The sequence below is a fragment of the Chiloscyllium plagiosum genome, chromosome 6, assembly GCF_004010195.1.
Source record: "Chiloscyllium plagiosum isolate BGI_BamShark_2017 chromosome 6, ASM401019v2, whole genome shotgun sequence".
Lineage (NCBI taxonomy): Eukaryota > Metazoa > Chordata > Chondrichthyes > Orectolobiformes > Hemiscylliidae > Chiloscyllium > Chiloscyllium plagiosum.
Genome location: NC_057715.1, coordinates 30,462,247 through 30,483,115, shown reverse-complemented (window position 1 = coordinate 30,483,115; position 20,869 = coordinate 30,462,247). Strand labels below are relative to the sequence as shown.

General features: G+C 37.8%; 1 protein-coding gene across 1 annotated transcript in view; it reads left to right on the top strand.

Annotated features, from left to right (window-relative positions):
- The window catches only part of rbm26 (RNA binding motif protein 26), a 78,423-nt gene that overhangs the window by 36,083 nt on the left and 21,471 nt on the right, over window positions 1-20,869 (top strand). The window contains exons 11-18 of the mRNA XM_043692682.1: window positions 454-594; window positions 2,712-2,853; window positions 4,967-5,126; window positions 8,094-8,258; window positions 14,923-15,063; window positions 17,033-17,107; window positions 17,460-17,579; window positions 19,278-19,352. Coding sequence (XP_043548617.1) covers window positions 454-594; window positions 2,712-2,853; window positions 4,967-5,126; window positions 8,094-8,258; window positions 14,923-15,063; window positions 17,033-17,107; window positions 17,460-17,579; window positions 19,278-19,352 — 1,019 coding nt within the window. The remainder of the gene's footprint in view (window positions 1-453; window positions 595-2,711; window positions 2,854-4,966; window positions 5,127-8,093; window positions 8,259-14,922; window positions 15,064-17,032; window positions 17,108-17,459; window positions 17,580-19,277; window positions 19,353-20,869) is intronic.

The following is a 20,869-nucleotide window of genomic DNA, read 5'->3' as shown; positions in this document are numbered from 1 at the left end:
GGAGTCCAGAACTAGAGGGCATAGGTTTAGGGTGAGAGGGGAAAGATATAAAAGGAACCTAAGGGGCAACTTTTTCACGCAGAGGGTGGTACTTGTATGGAATGAGCTGCCAGAGGAAGTGGTAGAGGCTGGTACAATTACAACATTTAATAGGCATTTGGATGGGTATATGAATAGGAAGGGTTTGGAGGGATATGGGCCAGGTGCTGGCAGGTGGGATTAGATTGGGTTGGGATATCTGGTCGTCATGGACGGGTTGGACCAAAGAGTCTGTTTCCATGCTGTACATCTCTATGACTCTAGTAAGGTAACGAAACGTCTGGAAATGAACCTAGCAACTCAGCGAACAAACCTACATCCACATTACATAAACGTAGTTTTGCTTGCAACTGAATATCACTAAGGATAATGAGGATTGGTCTCCAGTTCACTCTTGTTTGTTTTTGACTGTAGAAACCTATGAAACTGATGGATATAATCCTGAAGCACCAAGTATAACCAGTACATCAAGACCTGTTTACAGACACAGGGTACACAGCCAAAGACCTAACTTAATTGGACTTACATCTGGGGATATGGATCTACCACCACGAGGTAATGTAGAAGTTAATTCTAAAAGTCTGCTCTGTTTAGGTAGAATCATAGAAATCATATCCTCTACAAAACTTGTATTTTAGCTCACTTAACCTCATGTATTTTAGTAGTTTGAGCTTGTATGTGGTAACAACCATCCTGTCTGGTGACATGTACTACCTGTTCTTCTCAAGCTTCTACAGTGTGGTTTGATCAATATCAAATTACACCTTATTGTCTTTCTCCTATTTCTTTTGTATTTTCTCCTCCTCCTGTTCCTTGCCATGTTCCATGCACCAGCTTGACTCTGATTTTAAATCATTGTTCTATACTAAACACCCTTACCCCGAACCTGAGTTTCTCACTATATTACGCTTGCTCCCTCTCTTCTTTGTTGTCTCAGCCTCTGCATAAAACAAATCATTTTCTTTTTGTGATGGCATCACATCTGCCTTTACCCCACCATTTCTGGCTTTGGTCCCAGTTTTGGAGATTTATTTTTAAGCTTCTCCATTCTATTATCTCTCTCCTTTTAAGTTGCTTATGTCAGCCTACTTTTCTGATCCTTCCTCACTCCTCTTTCAGTTCAGTGTCTGTACCTGACTAGGTTCTTTTCCCCCCCTGTACTTCAAGATAATACGTAAACATAAGTTACCATATTGTAAGTTTGCTCGCTGAGCTGACAAGTTTATTCTTAGACATCATCATTGAGCCTCTGGTGAAACGCTGGTGTTCTGAACTGCTTTTTATTTGTGTCTTGGTCTGTTAAGGTACGTGATATCATTTCCGGTTCTTTTTCTCAGAGGTTTGTAGATGGGGTCCAAATCGATGTGTTACTGGTGGAGTTCGGTTTGAATGCCAGGCCTCGAGGAATTGCCGTGCATGTCTCTGTTTAGCTGTCTTAGGATAGATATGTTGTCCCAATTGAAGTGGTGTCCTCCTTTGTGTGTAAGGATACCAGTGATACTTGGTCATGTCTTTTAGTGGCTCGTTGGTGCTCGTGTATCCTAGTGACGAATTTTCTGCCTGTCTGTCGCTCGTGTATCCTAGTGACGAGTTTTCTGCCTGTGTGTCCATTGTAGTGTTTGTAGTCCTTGCAGGATGTTTTGTGTATAACATTTGTTTTGCTGGCTGTTGGTATAGGGTCCTTGAGGTTCCCCAATAGCTGTTTGTGCATTGATAGGTTTGTGGGCTACCATGATGCCAAAGGGTTGGAGTAGTCTGGTCGTTATCTCCAAGATGTCTTTGATATATGGTAGTGTGGCTCGAGTCTCTGGGCGTGTTGTGACTTGTTTGTCTTTAAGAATTGGCGGACTGTGTTTATCAGGTACCCATTGTTCTTGAATCTGTTGTGTAGGTATTTTTTTTCTGCTGCTTGTATTTCCTGGGTGTTGCAGTGTGTTGTGGCCCGTTTAAGTAATGTCCTGATGCAGCTCCATTTGTGGGTGTTGGGATGATTACTCCTGCAGTTGAGAATCTGGTCTGTGTGTGTATGTTGCTTTCCTGTAGATGCTGGTCTCCAAAACGAATGTCATACACAAAATACCCTGCAAGAACTACAACGAACAGACAAGCAGGAAACTAGCCACCAGGATACACAAGCACCAACTTGCTACCAAAGGACATGACCAACTATCACTGGTATCCTTACATACAGACGAAGAAGGACACCACTTTGACTGGGACAACGCATCCATCCTAGGACAGGCTAAAAAAAGATGCGCTCGGGAATTCCTAGAAGCCTCGTATTCAAACCAGGAACACTTTGATTTGGACCCCATTTAGAGAAAAAGAAAACAAAACGGAAATGATATCATCACCCCCCCTTAATAGACCAAGACACTCAAATAGAACGCAGGGCAGAACACCAGCGTTTCACTGGTGGCTCACTGGTGATGTTACCTAGCATGGTGACAAAACGTTTAAGAACAAGCCTACCAGCTCAGCGAGCAAACTTACAACCTGAACCTGAGCTACAAATCTTCTCAAAAATCACAAAAGTTACATCTTTAATTACTGCTTCCCATGCACCTAAAATATTTCTGTATCTAAATCATGAAAAAGGCTTGATGGCAGGATAGGATTTCAGTGAAGTATGTTCTGGTCTTGAAACTTACTTCTACCTGTTCACATTCTAGCTGTAAATATTACTGTGAAAACAGAAAAACCTGTTAATAACAACAACAACAACATGAGAATAGTGGTGGATTCTGAGTCCAGGAAACGTACAATTGGGGCTTCTGCTGAAGGAGTCCCTGTGAAGAAATCCTGGTTTGACAAGTAAAGTTTGATTTTCAATTTTTCTTGCATATTGTTACTTTAAACAGTTTTCTTGGTATTACAAATGCACATTGTAAACTTGCTGTTACTGACCTTTTCAAAAAGTTGGGGTAACAAGGTGTAAACTTTTCATGGGCTTCCCCTAGTAAAATGCGTGGTTGTACATTTAAAATTTAACACTGTATCATATCCATTTTACTTTATGTAATAAACTTACTTTGAGCCTCACTTTAAGTTATTACCTTAAAATTATTGAGAACAGTTCCACATTTTTAGGTACAGCATGTTTTAAAAGGAGGTGTAGAAGCCATTAACCTGTTGGTACATTTCAGTTGTAACATCTCATTTATTGTTGATTCCAGTGTTGTGTTTTGGATAAACTTATATGTCACGATAATTTTCCATCATATTCTTGAATTTCAGTTACAAAACTGAGAAATCTTTTCATTTCAAAAATAAAAGAAAATTCACCTATTTTCTCCTGATTGTCTAGCCATTTCACACAACACCTGAGCCACATGGATCTACAAAGTCCTATGTTTAGTCTTTGATCTCATTTGAATTAGTCAGATTCAATTATACTGTGTGGTATATTGATGTTACAGTTCTTCAACCGTCATGATATGTGGTGGGGAAATATTAGCCAAGTAATAGAATTAGGCATTGCCCACTGACCATGCCCTGCTGAAAATGTGCAAATGAGGATTGAGCACTGGGGCTTGATTTCCCCATCCAAAAGCAATAACCTGAAGTGTTGGATTATCTGGTTGGCATGGATGAGTTGTTTCCGTGCTGTACCCCTCTATGACTGGAAAATTTGCAGGCTAAACTAAAACAACAATGTTCCTTCTTTCCTTTTCAACCATCTTTTTCTATTATCGAAAGAGTAAATTTTCCTATATTAAATGAAGATATTACAGGGTTCTATAACCCTACAAGAGGGAGGGTAAAGTGAACATGTAACTGTAGATTCTGTAACGTACCAAAAGTTGTCTCTCTGTGTCTTAACTATAGCCAAGGATGGAATTTCCCGCAATGATCTGGGATAGAAAATTCCAAAGATTCAAGACCCTTTTGAGCAAAGAAACTTCTCAACTCAGTCTTAAATAATTATCCATTATACTAAGATTATAATACAGATCTCTAAGTTTCCCACCAAGCAGAAGGAACCCTGCTAAGCCTTTGTGAAATCGGTGTCAATACTGTCATATTGTCAGTAAAGCATTGAGATACAAAGATAAATTAAGTTGGGACATTGGTACCCACAGATTTTAAAATCCTTTTATTTATAGAAATAAAGGAAAATTGAGAGCATGGTTTTTTTCAGTTTTGAGATTTGCCAAAAACTATTTGGGACCCATTATTCAATGAGTCTTCATTTCCTCACCATGTTCTCTTCAGTTTTAGACTAACAGGAACTCTCAGGAGCATAAACACTAAATGTACCAATGTGTTATTTATTCCACATTTAGTCTGGTTTCAGTGAAACTCCCATAACCTGCAATCAGTCATTTATCATCAGACTTGTTTCATAAAATGTGGTCCTTAGAAACACCGGTGAATTTACATTGGGAGTAGTAATTGTCTAAATCATTTGATGGAATATTGTGGTTGGTCTTATTTCTTTTGATTTTCAGTTCTTTCCAAGGCAGGGAAATCTTGTGTGGTGTGATTCTTGCTTTTGTAAGGTTTATGACAATCTGTAAAATACATCAATAAGTTAAAAGAATTTTCAGTCCATTATGAGCTGAGACTGATTATCAAATTGAAGGCTTTATTGAAGTGGTTTCCTTAGTGTGTGTTAGCAGTGGAATTCCTTTCAACAATTTTTCAAAATTAATTATATATAAGTTAAAATCAGGCCACTACTGCTGTATAAAAGGAATGCTCTATCAATACAGCTGTTTTGAAGAATCAGTTTGAATATGGTAGACCTAGTAATTCACTACTTTCAATGGGTTTGGAGATCTTAGCAAGCAAAATACCTAACTGCCAAAAATATTTGAGCCTTAAACAAATTTTAACACATAATTGATTGAGTCATGATGTGTATTTTGCAGTTAATTTTTAATAAAGATTTAGGTTCACATGATCTGCCTATTTGTATCAACAGGTCGAATTTCAACAAGGCCAACAACCAAGGATTTCAAAAGAAACCACAATATGGGGTTGAAAACACCAAGCTTGAGCTTCGGAGGGTTCCACAGGAGTTAAATAACATCAGCAAACTTAATGAACACTTCAGCAAATTTGGAACAATTGTAAATTTACAGGTGGGAATGCAAAGAAAATTCTAAAGGGTTTCATTGCCAAGTCTAGTCCTCTTTTCACCCTCTGTCTCTGGACACTTTGTTCCGAGCCATATGGTCCCTTTAGAACAAGGAATACTAAATCCAAATGAATCGTCAGTTGCTGATCTGCTTAGATTTCCTAACTCAGCAAATTCCTAGAGTGAACTCTGAGACCTCATTGATCTGTATAGATTATTAATTTTCTCAGCATTTGATGAAGTTCTTGAAATGATGCCAGTTTTAGAAAGTGTTCTTTTCATTGAGTTGCACCTGAAGATGGTGCTATGAGTATATTTATGATATAACTGTGATTGTGTATTTGATGTTGCCTTGCATTTTGAGATCAATCCCAAACTGAGCATTTAATCCTTGTGTATCTCTTTCTTTGCATAAATCTATTTGCAGTTGTGGTTGCCTTTAAATTTGAAAATCTGAACTTATCAGTGAGGGACATTGGTACCCACAGTTAAAATTAAATATTAACCGTAACCTTTTCCCATTTTTCTCGAACCAATTTTTAACTTGATTTGCCAACCTGTCCCCCATTTCTAAATACATGATATTTTTCTCTGGCAATCTCTTGTGTTGTATTTTTCCAGGAGACTTCCCTAAAGTCCATTTACAATATATCCATTGCAATTTTTCCATCGTTTCTGAAAGAAACCTGAAATTTATTGTAACACCATTTCCCATTTTGAAATAAATGCTGGCTATTTATCTATTATCTTTTTGTCTCCACACATTGTAAGTTTTTGTGAAAGGTCCTTGAATTCTTTCCTACCATAGATATGTAAGATAACCGGGCTGAAATTACTTGGGTTATCTCTCTTCATAAACGGCAGTAGTATATTAGTTTTACAATACTAATTTTGTTAGTCACCTTGCTGCTGGCAATGAATTGTCCAACCCTGTTAAACAATCCTTGTGTCCTAGCTTATGAAAGAATTCATGTGGACTGAGATTTTCTGCAAACATTCTTGATTTTGTACTTTTTAGTATCAGTCTATAATATCCTTAATGAATTTAGTGTTAAATAATTTGGAGCCATATGACTTAAATGCTCTGTGCATTGACTAAGTCAAATGGGTCGATATAACAAAGGTATTTGGGGTCATTACAACTTCTTTCAGTATAGGAATCCAAAGACTTTGCATGGCATGTCAAGTTTTATGAATTTAATGTCTTGACATAGCTGTTTATTCACTCTTTTCTCATTCAGAATGAAGTTTGCTTTTTCTATTTATACATTATTTATCATGATAAAGTTAGCTTTTTAAAAAAGAGCTCTCTATCAGTATTGTCATTCAATTTATAACAGGGTCCTGCCCAAAGTTTTACAGTAAGTTTCAAAACACATCTTTTATCTCTAACAACGGCTGCTTATTGCAAAAATCTACACAGACCAGAATGCAGCGCCTCGAGTGTTTTCTGGTAACATCAGGGTACGGTGGCTTAGTGGTTAGCACTACTGCCTCTCAGCTCCAAAGACCCAAGGTCCATCCCAGCTCGGGCGATTGTGTCGAGTCTGCACACCCTCCCTGTGCCTGTGTCGGCTTCCGCTGGGTGTTCTTTATGGAAAATATGTTTTTTTCCTTTCATTGAATGTGGAAAATAAGGTATGTCTGTTGAAGCTGTTTGTGATGAGAATGCATTTTACATCGCAATATTGTTCAAATAATATTTTATGTTTTGTCATCATTTACATGGAAATAACTTATAAAGTTGCTTTCCTCAAAAAAAAATTGATTCAAAATAAGTTGTATAGAGCAAAACAGAGGTGGAGTGAAAAAATGTTTCAAAAATCTTTTAAAACAGTCCAAAGTATTTCGCATAGTACTTCTCATATATATGAAATTGTGCATGCGTTGCATGTTAAATGAACCATTTGGGTGAATAAGTCATTTAATGCTGCCAGAAGGTGCTACTATATAACATTGTATTGTCATTGTTACTAAAGGCAGTCTTCTCCATGTGCCAACTTTTAATATAGCATACAGTATTCAACAAATTAGCTTATACAGTAGATTATTTGTGATAACTAATGAGATGTTTGAGGTTCGTTTATTTGGTACTTTAATCATTAAAAATGTTTTTTTTGTTAAACCATTTGTTCAAGTGCCAGAAGGAGGAGCATTGCAATAACCAACTCAACTGTAGTTCAGCACCCTATTTTAGAGTTGTTTTGGTGATATTTAGTGACTTTCCATCCAGATTATGACAGTTGGAACAATTATGCCCACCTTAAAAAGAGAACACTTGCACTAATGAATCTCTCAAAATAATGAAGATTGTTGGTCTGTAGGGATATTATAATAGAATCTTAAACATTAATAAGGAATTATTAGATTAGATTACATTACAGTGTGGAAACAGGCCCTTCGGCCCAACAAGTCCTCTCAAAATAATGAAGATTGTTGGTCTGTAGGGATATTATAATAGAATCTTAAACATTAATAAGGAATTACCATTCAGTTAGTTTTTGGTGGCATTAATTGTAAGTCAATTAGCCAGGTCTGTGGGCAACCATGTGACCTTTAATACCTGTTTCAATTGGCAAAGTTGGCTGAGGCTTACAATGTTAGTTCTATCTTGCAAGTCTCCCAGTCTTTTATTTTGTTCTCCTCCAATTTCTTTTTAGACTCATTTTGAAATGGGAAAGCATAGCAGCATAGACAGCCTACTAATTGTGACAAAATCAAGAATCTTTGCAAACAGGTGCAGTGGAAAAAGAAGGGGCTTGTCCATTAAAAAGGCAGCATCCAAATCTAGCATTCTAATCAGAAGAGGGATTAATGGATGCACCCTAGGTAGTCAAGTGGCATACTTTAGTGCTTAAATTAAGCAAGGTTCTGCTGATTTTTGAATGCTGGAAAAACTGACTTCTGATCACTATAATGTGATTTGTAAGGAAGTAAATTAATTTTACATGTATTGATTGACTTGTTTAAGGTTGCTTATCAAGGTGATCTAGAGGGTGCCCTTATTCAGTTTGCTGTTCATGAAGAAGCAAAGAGGGCAATCTCAAGTACAGAAGCAGTACTTAACAACCGATTCATCAAGGTATACTGGCATCGAGATTGCAATTCTCAGCAAAAGACAACTGTAAATCAAAAGGTACAGACTATGTTTTTCTCTCCTATTTAGTTTAGTTGTAGTATTAGAATATCAATGAAAGTCTAATGTTCGACTTGAAATTTTTGTAATGTGTCCTGTTGCTCACTTCAGCTACAACCCCACACATGATTCTGACCTGCCTTATTGGATTTGATGATAATCCTTTGACCTAAAATAAGAGAGAGTCTTCCATTGATGGTTTCTGCTTTCGCCTTCAGACTTTTACTATCATCTACTGTGTTTCAGAGGCCCTACTCTGGCATGGCCGTCTTTCCTGAACTTGCTGGACATGAAGACAGTGGCTGAGAATATGTGGACTTGGTCAACCAGCCAACTTTTCTGATTCTCCCTTTTCCTTCTGATGCCCTTTTAAAAAAACTCTGCTTCCAGCAATTCTTGTCTTCAGTGACAGTCTGCCATTTGTCTGTATCAGTGCTCACCATATTTTGCTTGATGATCTCCTCATGGCAATTATGGACATCCAGCAGGCTATGACCTGTAGCCTGTAATAACACCGTCTTTCCCTCTCTTTATAACACTAAAATGAAAAAATTTTGAATTGATTAATCAAATAACATAATAACTAGAACCCAGAGTAGGAAATTCTCCACTGTTCTGCAGTTGTCCTACCATTTAGTCTTTCTGCCCAGTTCACTGCCCAGTTCACAAATCTGTCTCATCCCTAAGTAATTCGCCTGCTCCCCAGTTGGCTCCCCGTATTGCTGCAAGAAAGAAAATCTCTCGTACACTTAGGAACTCTCCCTCAAGGTCACCCTTGCCAGTTTGATTAATCCAGTTGACATACAATGTAAAATCACTCAAGTTTATTGTGTACCTATGTTACAAGTTCCCAGTTTGTCCTGGTTTATACTCTGTCCTACTATGGATCTAATGTTGAGGTTCTGTTGATTGTGCTCAGCACATTTTACATCTTGATCTCCAGTGCCAAAATCATTTCTCAGTACAGGATTAATTTCACCCTTTAAAAAAGCTGCAACACCATCACAGTTTTTCCTTTCTGTTTATCCTTTCGAAACACTGAGTAGGACGCTTAGATGTTCAATTCCCAATAACCATGTCTCAGTAACTGGCACTTAATAATATCCATTTGTCTCTATTTGTGTTGTTAACTCATTAATTCCTTTGTTACATACAAAGCCTTTAAGCTTATCTGGTTATCAATATTCTGTACTCTTGTTTAATTCTTTGGAGCAGCACAGTGTTTACATGCTCTGTCTCTTCCTTTCATTATCTGGAAACAATCAACTCCATCATTTACCTGCTGTCCTACATTCTCCTCAGAGTTGGTTTTGCAACTGAATCCTCCACCCAGTATTTAATTTAAAGTCCTGTTTATAGCCTTAGTTATGCGATTTGCCAGGAATCTAGTTTCAACATAAATGAAGTCAGTCTGTCCTGGTGTAACAGCTCCCTTTCCCCCCAGTATTGGTGCCAGTGTCCCATGAATCTGAACCTGTCTCTTCTGTGCCAATGTTTAAGTCATGGGGTTACCTTGTTAACCTTCATGATCTTGTGCCTATGAGCTTGAGGCTAAGTCGTAAGCCTTTTTTTTTTTAAACCTTTGTCTCTACTTTTTAATTTAGTCCCTTGCTGCTTGAATTCCCTCAGTAGAATCTCTTTCCTCATTCGCCCGATATGGTTGGTACCTGTTGTACATGGACCAAGACAACTGATTCTCTCCACTCCCACTCTAAGTTGTTATGCAGGACAAATGAAAGATCTTTACCCATCGCAACAGCAGGATGTAGGATGTGGCTACAGAGATCAGTGTCTATTCCTGTAGCTGTAATATCCCTGATTATAAGTGCGTTTCATCTTTGCCACTGCCGATTAATTTTTGGTGCTATGATGCTCATCAGTTTGCTCATCCTACCTACAGCCTGCTTTCTTGTCCCCACAAGTGCAAACCTTCAATGTGTGGACAAGGACAATGGCTGAGGCTTCTGCAGTGCTACTTCCTGGATCCCCTCTCCAACCTCAGTCATAATCACATCCTCATGGTCTGTCCAATGACCAATTTCCAGGTGGTTAATCTAAGGAGAACGACTGACTATGTGCTGAAATGTAATGTCAAAGTAATTCTTCCCTTCCCTGATGTATTACAGTTTCTGAAGCTAACGTTCTAGCTTAACAACTGAGCCCAAGTTGCTTGAGCAAAGGACACTTGCTACAGATGTGAACACTATGAATCTTAGTGGGGATCCTGCAGTTCTTAACACATTGCCTGACTTAGCGTTTTATTTTATTAGATTTTCAATTTGCTTTTTTAGTTTCCTGCTGATCTTCAGTTTTCTGTCTGTAAATATTTGTCTTACTTAGCTTTTAATTTGTGAACAAATCAGAAGAGGTAGAAGAGAAAAATACTCATTTCTCAATCACTTATTGGTGATATCACACAGGCATATCTTCCACATCTCACGCATTGGTCTGCTCCCGTCCATACTGATTTGAGGACATAGTTTGGAAAGCGAAACCCAGCAACACCCCCCGACTTTACTGGTCTCCCACCTTCACAAAGCTCCCTCATTCCACTCTCTGCAGCTTGCATACTTATGATTGCTTCTTATGCTATTAACTTAAAATGATTCTTTGGAAAGAAATCTGCAACCTTTTGGAGAATGAGGCAGTGTTGGGTGTATTTGGCTTTATAAATTGTCCTTTAAATCTAGGCATTTTGACCCCATTGCGTTTTTAGTAACCTGTTGGTTTGTCCTGTTTGTGATTTGAACAGTGCTGATTTTATTGCTTTGTTGTCAAATTTTGAAAGTAATTTCAAAATCATAACATCAGATTGAGTCATACAGCAGGGAAACAGACCCTTTGAGTAGCTTAAGCAATACGAAAATGCTTTTAAAATTTATATCAGCCCTTGAGGAATTATAATTTGCAATGTGAAAAGACCATGTTAACAAGGCTACTGGAAATTTTAGCTCAAGGAAATAGTAGTTGTTTCTCTCCTGTCCTCTTTTGCAGAATAGCAACATTGTTCACATACCGTCGACCAAAAATGTATTTCAGTCATTGACACCTTTCTCAAGGAAAGTACTCAGTCTGCTTGCTAATGACCAATTTTGTGATCAAGACAAAGACATGGATGATAAAAAAAAAATCTAAAATGTTGCATTTGTAATATTTCAGTGTGCGCATCGAGTATTCTTGAGGTCAGGTTCTGTACATTCAGCTGCAGAGTGAAACTCCCTGTTGTGTCCTTGAGCAAGTTTTCAAATAGCTGATAATGTCATTTGATGGTGACCTTAAATGCTGGACCAGCATCCACTAGGAGCCAAGTTATGGTTATCTAACATAGCAAGACCCTAACATGTAGCAGATCAATTCATTTTTCTGTCCATTAGGATTTAGATACAGAACCTTATTGGAGAATCTGACCTCTAGTGGCTTTTCAATTTATTTTCTAAAGTATCCTTTTTGCACAATTTTATTTTCCATCTCTGATTACTTTCTTAAATCCCATAGCATCAACATCCCCCTTCACGCCACAACCTTTCCTTCTACTGTATATATCCATAGCAAAAGCTATTCCCCAATTTATTTACTGTATACACCAACTCCAGTTAACTTGTCTTTGGCCCTCCATTCAATATATCATTTTTGCTGCTCTTGATTTACTGAACCTTGACCTCTGATGTCTGGATACTCAGAAAAACAACAGCGCACTTAACTTATCCATTCCATTGGTAAAGGTTTCATCCCTATTCACTTAAGTCCAAGGGAAGTAGATTTGAAAGGATGTGGCACACAAACATCATTTAAGTCTGGCTGGACCACCTAAAATGCTCTTGTCCTATTGTAGTTTACTAAAACTGCTCATTATTCTAATATCTTTCAGGATTGCATTGATAACACCCTGGTTTTCTTCATGGCAAATCATCTTCTTAAACCCTTATGCCCGTCACCACTTCCGACAAGTAGAAGGGATTTCAGCAGTTTTCACTATGATTGAGAAAATCCAATCACTTTCCTATTTGCTTCTGTCCTTTCCAAAGCCTGCCTTGCTGAACTTTGTCAAATGAATCTCCCTGTCCTAGTCTTGAACCATTTCTCAGGTTTTGTTTCCAACTCCTTCATGACCTTTTTGACCTCATCTTGCATTAAAAGTGTGAATGTATTTACAGATTTGAATTTGCAGATGTATTTTATTTTGTTCAAAAATTGCACAGATTATAGGCAGTCAGTCCATATGACATTTTATCAATTCCCACTTTGGAAGTAGGACCAGTCTGACCCAAGGTTGGGATACAGACAGACTCCTACCTCTCACCTATCATGCACTGTCTGAGCTGAGATGTCATCTTTTTTTATAAAACCTTAAGTTATCTCGGGAATGTGACGAAAGAAGTTCTGTGTTTTCCATATTAATGAATCAAAACCTGCAACCTCATTCTAAATGATTAAAGATTTAACAGCAATCTAGATTTGTTGAAAACTTTGCATCAGTTGTATGACACTGATTTCAGGTCATTCCTGAAGAAGGGCCTGTGCCCGAAACGTCGAATCTCCTGTTCCCTGGATGCTGCCTGACCTGCTGTGCTGTTCCAGCAATAAAGTTTCAACTTTGATCTCCAGCATCTGCAGACCTCACTTTCTCCTGTATGACACTTTCACCTTATATTATAAATTCTGTGTCCTATGATCTTGCCCACTAGCTCCGAAAGCTTGTACTTCCAAATAAACCTGTTGGACTGCTAACTGGTGTTGTCATTTCTAACTTTGTCTCCCCCAGTCCAACACTGGCACCTCCACATCAAAGCTAGAAGAAGACTCGCAAAGTTCTAACATAACTTTATTGAACACTTTATCTTGGTCTTTAATTAATCTCTCCAGCTCGATTAATCGCTTTTCAGGACTTTCAATTATTCAATGTCAGCAAATATTTCTATATTAAAACAATCAGTCTATGTTAGATAATGATTATGGAATGTAATATTTAAATGTGAGTCATTTGGAGTTGATGTGTAGAAGGATGTTTGTTTTCTTGGCAGTTTTTCACTTACCCTTTTTTCTTAAGGTGGCTTGTGGATTACAGTAGCCAGTTAGACAATCTTCTTTCAGTCTTAAATATGTCCTAGCTATCTATTACTTTCTTTTGACAATTCCCTACACTCTTTCCACAGGCCTATACCACTGTACTTGAATTGTTTATCTGAAAAGGCTGATGATATCAATTCAGTCAGGCTGGGAAAGGCTGTACCGTGTCTTTGACGGTTAGCTGATGTTTCAGGATCTCCAGGTGTCGATTTTGGGCTTTCCCTTTTGGCTAAGGCTGATTTTGCTTTTCAGGTCGTCTCACCAAGGCGATCTCTTTGGAGATGCTGTTGCAAAAAGTGCAAAAAGCAGAGAAATGGGCTCCCTTTTATTGCTTTTTTTTAAATTCCTCTCTTTGTGCCCTTCTCCTACTGGGTCGGGTGCCACCCAATCTATGTTGTCTTCTTCTGACAAAGCAGGTTGTTATGACCAGATCAACCCACTCAAAATATATTGAGAAGATGGTATATACCCTAATGTTTTTCTTATTTTAAAGATAAATGTAAGGTGTTGCAAACCAGGCATAATTTGACTGATCGAACCACCAGATTTGAAGCAAATCACACTTTCATCATACACTAAAGTTGAAATACAACAAAGGAAGAAAGTAATTGGAATAACATTACTCTATTAGGAAAACTTAACAGCATAGTAGATTATTTAACTACTAAACAGTAACTATTCCAATATAGTGACATAAACACACACTTAACAAAGGCAAATTCAGAAAACAAAATTCTCACATGCAGTTCTAGCAGCAGGAAGAGAACCCCAGCTTTCAGTTGGAGCAGAGAGAGGAATAAAAGCTTCCACATCAGCTTTGAGATCCCAGCAGCTGCCGAAAGCTGAAACTAAAATTTCTAGTTCAATAGAAAGTTGACCACACCCATTTAAACTGCTTCTGTTGTTCGGATTTTGAAAAAGAACCCCAAGGCCCCTCAAGCTGTTCACGAGTTTTCAATAGACAACTCTGGACCTCTGCCATTAAACATCTCTTCAAAATCAGAAAAGACCAACTTCACCTCTTAATCCTGTAGTATCGTCACATGGTTCACTGGAGGTGTAAACAATGATTTGTTCTCAAACAATGAGCATTAGCACTTGACCAGGCAGTTCCAGGTTTGCCAATTTTTGACCGGAAGTTGATTGTCCTGGCTACAATAACATTGTCTGTTTCAGCTCTGTACTGAAGAGCCCAGCTAGGTTTAAACTTGGCTTCCACATTTGGTGTTTATAAATTCAGTGCTTATGTGAAAACTATTCATATCTAACAGTCCTGGAGGTCACAGGTCACCTGACCAGCATTCTTTGCATTGGGGAGAACTTGCCAAAGGAAAGGGAACATTTATTTATTACCAATTTACTGCAACCCAACTATGCAGCTGTAGTTGTTGACTGTAACCTGATAATCTGGCATAAGGTTAATTAACAGACTTGCTAACTTTCAATTATTCGATGTCAGCAATATTTCTATATCAAAACAATTAGTCTATGTTAGATAATAATTATGGAATGTAATATTTAAATGTGAGTCATTTGGAGCTGATGTATAGAAGGATCTTTATTTTCTCAGCATTTTTTCACTTACCCTTTTTTTAAGGTGGCTTGTGGACTACAGCAGCCAGTTACACAATCTTCCTTCACAGCTGTCAAACAGTCTGTGAAAGATAGACTGGGGCCCCTACCACAGGGAAATGTCGAACCCACGCAAACTCAGGCCAGTCCTGTAACCAACATTCAGGTATGTACACAAAAATCCATGACCAACCTTTTCCTAATTCATTTTGCAAGTATTTTTTCTTATTGAGTTGACTAGTTCTGGTGCATAGTCTTCATTCAGTCCCCATAGACCATATAGTATTACCCATATTTCTCTCTGAATCAATGGTTATCTCAATTTTGAAATTTATGTTTTGGTCACCACTCCATTAATTAATTATCACACAATGAGACATGCCTTTGTTTATTTATTCGCATGAGGATATGCTCTCAGCTGCTGTCTTCATTGAGAATACTTTTGCCAACTAGTTATTCAGTCAGAAGTTGCGACATAACTTGGACTTGTTTCTTTCTCGGTCCCACAAATGTCTTCATACTTTGAAGTTACAGGTTCCTTTTTTATTTTGTTGCAAAAGTCCAATTTAATCTGACGTGGTGGTAACATTTTGACATTGCGTTAGTCTTGACTATTCCAACTGAATTCTGTCTGCTTTCTCAGTTTCTACCAACTCCTGGCTCCCGATCAAGCAACAATTTGATTTTTAAGATTTTCAAATCTTTCAAATCCTTTAATCATGTGGATCCTCTCCATCTCTCTCTGCTTCTCCAATTTCCTAACCTTATGAAGCATTTGCACTCACATGGTTCTGACCTTCTTAAGTAACCCCAGTTTTAGTTGTTGCACCGTTACTGACCTTTCCCAGTTGCCGAGGTAGGACTGAATTTCTAAATTCCTTTGAGAATTTTACTTCCTTGGCTCTTTGCTTAATTTAAAACACTCCTTAAAGCTTATCTCTGTTTTTTGATAATCTGATCTGGTATCTCCTGAAGGATGACATAAAAAGAAGTTGCCATGCTAATAATCTTTATTCGAACAATAATTTTTGTCTAAGTGATTTGTTCAAGAAATGAATGATGGTATTCAAGCAGCCTGAAGACTGATGATCTGTAGTGAAATTAAAGAATGTGTGTTGGTTAAGGTACAATAATAATTCATGATAGTAATTACCATTACAAAATGCTGTAAACATTCAGAAGGTTGGGCAACTTCTGTGGAAAGAAACAGAGTCACCATGTGAGGCGAATTATACTTCTTTTCTGATGCCAATTTTCTACTGACCCTTTGACTGCCCAACTCTTCTTTTCCATAGTAAATTTCTATGAACTTAACTAAATTAGCCCTGTGAATACAGTAATGGGAATTTCTGCAGCATGTAACTTGCCTCCTGACTCCCCAGAGCCTGTCCATTGTCTGCAGGCACAAGTCAGAAATATAATAGAGTATTCCCTGCATGCAAGGATGGGTGTTGCTGCAACAACAATTCAGAAGCTGACACCATCTAGTACAAAAGAACCTGCATGATTTTTGCATCCCATCCATCTACTTCAATTTTCACTTCCTTCACCACCAGTGTACTGCAGTGTGTGCCATCTGCAAGGTACAGTACAACAAGTCAATGTAATCCCTTCAATGTCACCCTGCAAAAGTGAAACTCTACCACCCAGAAAAACAAGTGATTGGGACCACCAACACAAATTCCCCTAGAAGGCGCGCACACTTTTTTGCTGGGTCAAAATCCTGGATTTCTCCTCATCAACAGCACTGTGTGGGTGTCTTCACAACACATGGACTACAGTGGTTCAAGAAGGTGTCTCACTACCACCTTCTTCTGAAGTTCAGATAGGAATGAGCAACAATTGTTGGCTTAGTCAATAATAACACATTCTGTGAAGAAATAAATATTTAAAAGAGAAGAATGAGCATTCTCTGGTATTTTAACCAAATATCTATAATGCATTTCTGTTTGAAGAAGTTTGGGACCAAAATCATGGTCAAATCCAGTCCTCTTTAAACACATGGTCCATCTTTGTGAATCCATTTGATGAGTCATCAGAAGAGTCAGAGTTAGTAGATTTTCCAGAGAAGTGCATATGACAAGCAAACTAATTGGAAATGTCCTTGGTAATGTTTAATTTTCTTTACCCATCAGAATTCGAGTAAATTGTCAGTTAGAGATCGACTTGGCTTTGTGACTAAGCGCACAGAATCTGTTCCGACTGAAAAGGTAGAGTTTAATTTATAGTACTTGTGAAACCATTTGCATCCATAAAATAACACATTTTCATTCTTTTTTAACATTGTGCTAATGTGATGCATGATTAGTTCCCACTGTTATTTCTTGTTCTTTATGCAAGAACAAAATTGATGTCCATTGCCAACTTTAACCAATTTATCAAAGTATAGTTGCAAATATCATGAGGTAGTTGTCCTGATAGTTAACTTTCCAAAATATTTGTCAGTAGTGTGTCACTTTATATGATCTTGGCTACAATAATTTGCTGTACTTGTAAAACGACATTTTAATTTTCACCCTGTTTCCTTTTTTTTGGTGGAAAATCATTATATTTGTGCTGCAGGTGTTATCAACTACAACAGGCCTTACAAAAACCGTCTACAATCCGGCTGCGCTAAAGGCGGCGCAAAAGACATTAGGTTCTGTTTCATCAGATTCTACAGAGGCGCCCAAAAAAAAGCAGGTTTGTTGGGATTGTGACATTTGCATGCTTTAAATGTATTGACATACTATTGAGCAAGTTTGTAACAATATGACTAGTCAGTGTTTCAGGATAGGAAATTGATATTATTGCCAAAAATGAAGAAGAATTTGCATTTTTGAATAGCCAGCAGCTCCTCATGTAAATTTTTTGCATAAAATCAACATGATTTGAAGCTCATTCATTTATTACCAATATCCTATTCTTTAACAGTTTAACTAGTTGCAGGTCAGCAAATTAAATACTGTAGATCGTGGTGTATAAGTCAAACTGTGAAGCTTCCAAAAATGAGGCACCGTCATTTAACACGTGGACCACTAATTGGGATGTGGGTGGTCGCCATTCTGAAATGTGGAGGGAAGTGTTCTGTTGTTTTGATCATTTCCGTTCCACAGTTTAGCTGCTGTCGGGTGTATCGACATGCATCGACAGAATTTCATCCATGTTGCCAGTGTGACTCAATGGATAGTCATAATTTTGGCATCGTAATGAATAGTTGGAAACATGTCATTTTGGCATTGAAGTCTTGTGGTAGTCTGAATAATCTTGGTCTTCTGCAACCACATTCAACTGTTTGGTTCCTTCAAGCAACTACACCAGTCAGCTGGTGAAGTCTCTGGGAGACTGAGTTGGCCCACTTAAGTACATATACGATCATTGGTGATGACATCACATTCTGTTTATTTTTCATGCATGCTTCTCAAGATCAGACCAGTAGCTGGATCAAGTTCTTATTTCGCATTTGGTCTTAGACATTTCCTTCAGCGCTGACTCCTCCTCCTTCCAGCAGTAGCTTTTCAGTATCACAAATTTCCTCTGAGCACAATTAGTTGATAAATTAATGAATATTGCAGTTTTCAACTTGAAATACCACTTTGTACTTCATTTCTTTCATTGGCAGCCCCATTTATGTGTGTGTGGGTGTGTTCCTCATACCACAGCTCACTGTGTGATCCGTGCACCAACCTACTTTGGAAGATGAATAAAAAAAATCAATTTCTGAGATGCAAATTTGAAATTTGACTGCTTGTGTTTTTTTTAACTGAAAAGGGGATTTGACTTGTACTCAAGTAAATGCAAAACTATCACTTTTGTCATTGGAAACATAGGGTTGCCTTATGTATCATGTTGATTCATATACCATGATCTACAGTATCCTATCTCTTATTACTCTCCACGTTGAACAATGTGAATTGAAGTGTTTCCAAGGGAATCATTTGTATTTTTGGCTGATGCCAGTGTAATATTTGACACGTGAGTGATGTTCAGATATGATTTCCATTTTAGTGGCTCAGAAAGTAGATGTTTCCTTTGGAAAGGGAACACATTGAGAAATGGCATAGTCTGCTTTACACTTCGATCTTGTAGGTACATTACCAACTTGAACAGTTGAGTATTATTTTTTATGATGACTTAGACTACTGAGTAATGTTATAAAACTAACATTAGAACCTGAGGCCCACATTTTATCTAATAACCTACTTCCAAAGAGAACTTAATAAATGCTTAAAAGCTTCTTGTAAAATAGTGTTCACTCTCTGTCTCTTGCACTATCCCCCTCCACCCCACCCACAAAAAAGGCTCCACCTTATTCTTATTTAACTCACTTCGGAGTTTTGTTTTTGTCCATGCTTGTGTTTCAGTCCTTTACAGGTTTAAACCTAGTATATCATTTTACAGGATACACTTCGACTTCAGCAGGATGTGAGGAAAAAGAAACGAGAAATTTTAGAAAAGCACATTGAGACACAAAAGGTATCTAGTCTTGCATTTATTTTTAGTTTTCTGAGATCAATCTGTTGAAATACTGCTCTCTGATGTGCAGCTGATCATACTTTTAAAAACTGAGATACTTTGGTTTATACAATAGGACAATCTTTCACTTTCACAAGGGAATATAATTTGTGAACATACATGCAGTCCCTTTCATCTCCACATCAAAAATTTTGCACAGTGTGTTTTCATTGATTTATGTCTACTTCTTGACATCAGTGTCCTGGTGAACTGGCTGCTGAGTAGATAGTGGCATATTAAGCATTTGCAACCTGGCTGTGATGGGCCAGTCAGCGTATGCAAAGTAGTAGGCTTTCAGGACAAATGAATTCCCATATAGGTACATAATGTGCTGAAGTTGCATGGATGTATAAAAATGCTGGATGGATGAGGCCAATTGGTCCATGGTGCTATATGCTTCATATCAACACTCTCCCTCCATGCTTACAGGAAATACACACATGTATAAAAGGGATGGAAAACCAGATCAAAAATTACAGAGCTCTTGTGTTTGTGTTAAGGTAGCTAGGGTGTATGGAAAGTCTCTATCCTATCCCTCCTGCAATTCAAAATTAGTCTAGCATAGCACATTAACCTCATTTCTTCTTACTTTTGGACCTCATGTTTGACGCATTCTATGCATTGTGCAGGAAATTCTTGACACCCTAAATTATGTTGTGACACAGTCCTATTTCCCAAGCTAATAATGTGTTCCAATGCTTACTAATCGCTAGGAAAGAATAACTACTTTAGCGGATCTAAGAGGCAACTTTTTCACACAAAGGGTGGTGCATGTATGAAACAAGCTGCCAGAGGCAGTGCTGGAAACTGGTACATTACAACATTTGAAAGGCATCTGGATGGGTACATGAAGAGGAAGGGTTTCAAGGGATATGGGCTGAATGCTGGGAAATCGGACTAGATTTATTTAGGATATCTGGTTGGCATGGACGAGTTGGACCGAAGGGTCTGTTTTAATGCTGTATATCTCTGTGACGCGAAGTCAACTGTTTCTCAAGCATTCATTTACATTCAACATTCTAGACCTTCCACAAACTAATTGTGTTTAGGTTAAATAAATATAATCAAGTTAGTCTCTTCACATTTTAACGGACCATAATCAAATTGCTTGAGTCTGTGTGTTTCTGAAATATTTAGACTGTGCTCTCTAACCCTATCTGGACAATAAAAGGAATCAGAATTCCAAATGATGTTAAATCGCAATCATTTTGAAAGGACCATTTTATTTTGTACTGTAAGAAGTACCCAATTTCTTTACCTAGAAATTGATTGTAAATCTAATCCCATGATTTTTTTAAATTAGCCATGTTCTTCAGCATACAATAATGTGTAATATCAGTCCTGCTGACAAGGATAGCTTTGCTAAAAATCACACAACACCAGGTTATAGTCCAACAGATTTATTTGCAAGCACTAGCTTTCAGAGCGCTGCTCCTTCATGAGTTGGTTGTGGAGAATAAGACAAAATTGCATAGAAG